Source organism: Phaethon lepturus, unplaced genomic scaffold (genome assembly GCF_000687285.1).
Source record: "Phaethon lepturus isolate BGI_N335 unplaced genomic scaffold, ASM68728v1 scaffold24314, whole genome shotgun sequence".
In the NCBI taxonomy this organism is placed as follows: Eukaryota; Metazoa; Chordata; class Aves; order Phaethontiformes; family Phaethontidae; genus Phaethon; species Phaethon lepturus.
Window position 1 is genome coordinate 1,831 of NW_010534369.1, and position 6,409 is coordinate 8,239.

The 6,409-nt window shown below is 52.6% G+C and overlaps 1 protein-coding gene across 1 annotated transcript in view; it reads right to left on the minus strand.

Annotated features, from left to right (window-relative positions):
- The window catches only part of LOC104619589 (junctophilin-2-like), a gene marked incomplete at both ends in the record, with an annotated part of 8,229 nt that extends 1,823 nt beyond the window's left edge, over window positions 1-6,406 (minus strand). The window contains 1 exon segment of the mRNA XM_010285513.1: window positions 6,142-6,406. Within this exon segment, the coding sequence (XP_010283815.1) occupies window positions 6,142-6,406 (265 nt within the window).
- Window positions 6,407-6,409: the final 3 nt, after the last annotated feature.

Sequence of the window (6,409 nt, forward strand, 5' to 3'; positions counted from 1 at the left end):
AGGGCAGAAGCCGCTGCCAGCCCCCCCCCCCGGGGCACGGGCAGAGGGTGCTGGGAGAGCAGGAGCACCCTTGGAAAGGCCACCCCGCTCCTTTACTCGCCCAGGTGCTGCTTCATGCAAGTGAAGGGACAGCCGTGCCAGGGGCATTTTCACAAGCATCTGTCCTAAATGTGGTTTTCAATAAGCAGTAACCACCGGGAGGCACCAAATTTTGGGAGAGCAGGCACTCCCAGGGTCCCGGGGAGGGTCAGCAGGGCTGCGCTGAGACAGAAGGGGGTGACCTATCTTCAAGGCATTCATGTTCCTACTCAGACGCTGTTACCAAGACCAGGGATGACCCTGCTCCCCAGGGAGCAAATCCAGTTCCTTCTTTGGCGATTGTGGGAGTGCATATTTTACGGTCTCCCAGGCCACTTCTGCAGCATAATCTCTACTCCCAAGCTTCAGGTTTCGTTGAAATCCTCTTTGGACCTGCCTGCGGGGTGTTAACTTACAGCACCAGGGGCCAGGAAAGACAAGAAGTGCCCGAGCAGGCAGCAGCAGCTGCCCCGGGCTGAGCCGCCCCCCGCCAGCCCCTGCCCACCCCACAGCACACGGAACTGCAGGCTCCCCACAAACCTTTGGTCCCTCCTACTAAAAAAAGTAAGGGTTGGGGTAGTGCAGAGCATCTGCAGGCTGCGGCCAACCGGGGGGAAGCAGTGTGCCAGAGCTTGAAGCTCCATGAGGAAAACTAAGGTGGGCAGCGTGGGATAGGGACTTGGGCATAAGCAGGGAGCCAAGGACCATCGCTGGAGATGCCCAGGCATCTGGGTGTGTTCCTCATCGTGCTCCCACATCCCTTTCCATAAAATGGTGATGAGTCTTCCCAGCACAAAATGAAGTTACGGAGACCCCCGTGCTGCCCCCACGTCCTTCCTGACCAAGAGCCGGTGAAGTCGGTGCTTCATCCCCACCCGCCCAGCCAGCGAGCAGGGCTGACACACGATCGGGGTGACACTGGAGACCTCCTCCTAGGACAGGACAACCTCACACATAGCAGGCTGCAGCTTGATAGCACCTCCATGTTAACCCCCTGGAAGAGGAACCCTGGAAAAGGGTCGCAGGTTTAGGGGGGCTCAGCTGCTCCTCGGGAGCCAGGTCGGAGCAGCTGCTGCCCTCCAGCAAGTCCCCAGCCCCCTCCATCCCCCCGGGCCGCACCGGGGCCACCTGGACGGGAAAAGCCACGAGGCATAGCGGGTCTCCAGGGAGCAGAGATTGGGGTGCCATTTCTTGGGGGCACACGTGCCTACCCTCAACACGAGGTTCCCCACCAGCTCCTCACGCTGGCCTTGGCTGACTGATTTCAGCCCACACAGCACAAACATCGTCCCTCCGGCACGTGGTGTGGCTAAACCCGCCAACCCCACCTGGCTTGACGGAGGGCACTGACATGCCGCGCTGCCCACGGCTGCCCAGCCAACCCGGGGGCGCGTGGGCACGGCCGTGTCCCCGTCACGCCGCGATTCAGTGCTCGGCTGAGGCTTCGTGCCAGAGCAGAGGCATAAACCACCCCTGGAGCGGAGCCAGAGGCTGCCGAGAGCGGCTGGATGTGCTGGCGGCCGTGCGTCGGGGCACGCAAGATTTGAGCAGAGCCAAGCCCCGGCTCACCCCGTGCAGCCAGTTCAAGAGAGGATGGGGCTGTGAAAACCCCTTTTCACTGCAAGCGGTCACTCAGCAGGACTGCACGTCCCTGAGCCACTGCTACCCCGGAACACCAGAGCAGTCTGGGCAAGGAGGGGCAGGCAGGACGCAAAGCTGCCAGCCAGGCAGCCATGCACTCACACACATCCGAGGTTCTGGAAAAAAATAATTAAAAACCCCAGTGGATGTGAAAAAAACACACCTCTATTTAGGATGAAACTAAGAGTCCCACTTCCCTGCCTCCTCAGCCCTGCCCGATTCACCAGGGCAGTGGGACAGAGCCCCAGCAGGGTGTGATTATTGAGGGACAGGACCCCAATAATCCTTCATTGCCTGCATTTTTTCTTGTCATAATGACAAAAAACACTGGTTCCTCTGTGATCCCCAGGTACATAGTTCATCACCTCTGCCCATCCCTGACCAAAACAGCGGGGTGGCCCTGCCCGAGTATCATGATAGGATGGGAAGGATTAAGTCGTGGGACTGATGAAAATGGTAGCCCTGCAGCCTTCAGCTCCAAACACACCGACGGGGTGGCAGCACCCTCCGTTTCCCCTGGCAGCAGGACGGGACGGTGCCCAGCTGCATCAGAGGCGAAAGCGTCAGCTCCTGGTGCACACCCAGCCCGGCAGCGAGAGCCCGCTGTCAGCAGCGTCGCAGCCCCCCTTCCCAGCTCGCCTCTAAGCTCTCGCATAATTAGTGATGAATGTAAATAATACAAACCACCAGGTAAATAATGCAAACAACTCAAATCGTATCACTGCCCTACGATCCTCTGCGGCTACCCAGATACTGTGATGACAGATGTGTTAGAAGAACCTAGTGTAAACAGCCAGGGACATTAAATCAGTGCACAGCACTACATGCAAGACAGACCAGAGAAAAACTAGTGCTTCCTTTTGGTGCCAATAGTATTATCTGATGGTTTCTGTGGGAAAAGAAAGGGGAAAAAAAACAAACAGAGGGGGGAAAAAAAAATTCACAGCATTAATTCATGGGTCTAATTCATCCACGCAGGAACTTTGCTACAGAGGCAGCAGACACAAGGCAGCACCATTTTGGCTCGCCCAGAGCCTGTTCCTGCTTCCCTGGCCGCAGTCCCATGGGTGCTGCTCCTTCTGCCCTATCCCAGGCCCCTTCCCGCCATTCTTTCCCTGCCCCAGGCACCTGAAGAGCCAGCAGTGCTCCATATCACCCCATTTTCTCTCTCCCGGTAAAGCACGCTTCTGCATGTCTTTTCCCCTTTCTTGTGGTCTGGTGATCACTGAATGGTTTAGTTGTTTCCGCACGCAGTTAATTGACACCACTGTTTCTCTGAGAGCCCTAGAAACCACACTGCAGCATCAAAAATAAGTTGGTTTTAGGCTGCTTTGATTGCAAGAGAGTTTTTTTTACCTATATATATATATATAAAAAACCAGTTATTTGTATAGCAAAGCCTAGCTTTGGGCCCAGATCCTTCATATGCAGTACGACTGCATCTAGCAGTGAGAGGTTTTTTTTTTTTCTGCCGTGAGATTTGACTGGGTCAAGCAGTCACAGTGAAAAGCACAAAAGTATCCAAAAAATGAGGCCTTCTTTACAGCAGAGACAAAACTTACAGGTGAAAGCCAGGTATTTACTCATAGCCCAGGTTGCAAAATGATGAGTTCCTTCATGCCGTGCCTTCCACGACTCAAACCACCATCTGCTGCAGCTAAGCACATCCTGCCCCTCTACAGGGCTCCCAGCTCTTTGCAGACACACACGTATATTCAGCTTGCATATTATGTTATATTTCTTTGGGTGTTACCATCTCTGCCCGGCCACCCCAGGAGCTCTGAATCCCTTGGGTCATTCCAATCAACATGACAGAAGGAGAGCCCTTTAAGCCCTCGGTCTCCCATAGCTTTCACAAAAATGGGCACTTGGTAGCGGAGGAAAAAAAAACAAATGAAAAGCACCACGTGGTGCCTGGGCTAAACCATACCATGAATCCGCTTCTTATTAAATGACACCAAAACTCCAGACAGGATTCAAAAAGCTTCACTCCAGATTTGGGCTTTATTTAACCACCATCCTCAGCCAGCCACAAGATAAAATATACTTATAGGGTTGTTTGTGTTTTGTAAGTGTATTTTGAAGTATAAAGGTCTTACGTGTATAATTACATAGATAAAATATATATATAAAAAAGTTAATTTAAAGTCTATTTTAAAGCATTAGAATCAGCTACACCTCCCTGAAATCCACGGACAGCCCAACCATGACCTAAAGCTTCTAACGACCTGGCTCTGGTTCCCAGAGCCCTCTTCCTCACGTGGCTAGCTTCCAGGGGGCTTGGGAATCACGTCGCCTACTCAGGGGACAGCAGATTTCCAAAGCCTTTCCAGATGTTTATCTTGGCAACCTCAATTTCAAATATTAACAGGTCAAATTAGCAGCCTGGTCACATCTGGATCTTGCAGTTGGTTACTGGGTACAGGTGAGGAGACGAAACAGGAGAGGGTCCTGCGAGTCCTACACCGATGATGCTGGCTGGCGATTCGCACCTTGGCTTCGGATGCGGCTTTCTACGCGTTCCCGTACCGCCAGAAAAGCTCACATGTTGAATGAACGGCTCTGACCAGCCAGGACGTGATGGCCCAACGCGAGGAGCGGCTGCCGGGCACCACCACGCAGCCCTCGTCAGCCAGGTCTGGCCGGGCTTCGGGGGGCTCAGCTCAGCGCTGCCCAGGGTGGCTTTGGCAGGGCACATCTTCACGGGTCAGCGATCACGCAGACGGCACATTCTTGGGTGCTGGACAACACCCCAGCGAGCGCTATGCTGACTGAAGCAGTATCTTATATATCCTTACAGGAGAAAATCTTGACTCATCTTTCCCCTCCTCTGTCCCAAGCTTTCAGTCCATGACCTAATCAAATTCAAACTCCTACATCAAGTTTTGCCTCTTGAAATTCTCCTCTACAACATCAACTGGAAATCCAGGCGCCTTGCACCCTTAGAAGATGTATTTGAGAAAGCAGTGAGGAAGCAGCGTGCAGATTCATAGGAGACCTTGACATCTCCAGAATGAAAGTCCCAATGGGAGCCGACGCTGGCAGCTATCTGATCGCTGCGGGTTACTCATCAGAGCACACCTTACACGTAACCCACACGTCCTACCGCTGCACGTGAAGTTTCTGCGATGTATAAGCACACCTGAACTCTCGCTGCTGCCATGCAACCTGCACAGCTCAGGTTTAACCATTCCACGGCCACGGGGCAGAGCGGGCTGAAAAGTTAAGGAGCTGGAGGGATGCATCGGTTCGTGCCTGCACCTACAACCTCCAATGGCACAAAGCAAATGAGTCAACTTCAAGACAATATTCCCAGGCTTAAAGTTAACCACGTACCTAGGCAACTCATTGAGAAATATTTACGTGAAAGCTTAAGTCTAACAGCCAGTCTTGAATTAGTCCATTTTTCTAATCTCTATAAACCCAATGCTTTTCATTCTGAAGATTTATACCACTACTGTTATTTTTCTTTACAAACTAACTCCATTGCCTGTCCCAGATAAATATAGATGCAATTCTGATCCATATTTTGAAGGGTATTTCTTTCAAATCACCCTCTCTATTTAGCTATCCTAAATATGGCAGCCTGGAACATTACAGTACTGAAGAGCTACAGAATTACTTGCACGGAGATTCTTGCAATGTTTCTAACCCCAAAATTGCCACTAATGCAAGAACACAATTAGACTGAGCATTTACAGAGCACAACAAATATCTGACTACATGGTGCATTTGTGTACTAGTAGGGCTTGAGAGCTTCCAAGTAATTGAAGGGATTTATTTTAGGGAAAGGCGTGTGACCATGTATTCTAAACAGCTTAGATGAACTCAACCAAAATGGTGCAGCAAAGCAGACGTCCAGGCAGCCCGTCAGAGGCAAGCAAGCAGTGTTTAATGCATAGGCAAATCATGCTACAACGCCGTGGGCGGCTTATATCCGATGTGAACACATTCACAATTCGCTGCCCAGTGAGCAAGTGAAGGGCTCGCCGTGGTTGCGCACCAGCGAGGGCTTTCTGTTTTGGTTTAGTGATGAGCTGTGATAACCAGTCCTTGGGAACCAGGAGTCACAGACTACACAAATCAAGTTGGTTCATGTTAACTATTGATACAGACACTCGAGAGCAGCTCCCGAGGGAGGGATGGTGGGGGCAACGCTCCCGCTGCTCCTCCCTCGTGTCCGCAGATGGCGAGCCGTGCACTCTGCGCCCGACTGTGAAAGTCGGGGCACATACAGACATTTAGGAGGTGGTTGCCCCTCAAGCCCTCCTTCTTGCCTGAAGCACATCAATGGCTCATTATAGACCATCGTGCCTGTCTGGACCTCGCTAGTGGGGACAGGATCAGGTCACCCCTTCAGCAGGGACAACACTCAGCCTCTGCCATCACGGGCTGGGTCTCATGCTGTTCAGTCACCCTTACCTCCGTCGGCATACGTCTCGGTGCCATAGCCATCCTGCAGGCCATTATTCCAGGTACCTTCGTACTTGGCTCCGCTGCTCATGCTCTGCCTCGCGCCGTACCGTCCCTTAAAGCCATGGGTCCACTCGCCTCTGTAAACCCACCGTCCTTTGGTCTCGATTCCTAGGCCGTGCCTCTTGCCTTGGGACCAGTAGCCTTCGTAGGTGTTGCCGCTGGGCCACGTGTATATGCCCACCACTTCGAAGCCGTAGTTCCAGGAGCCTGAGTA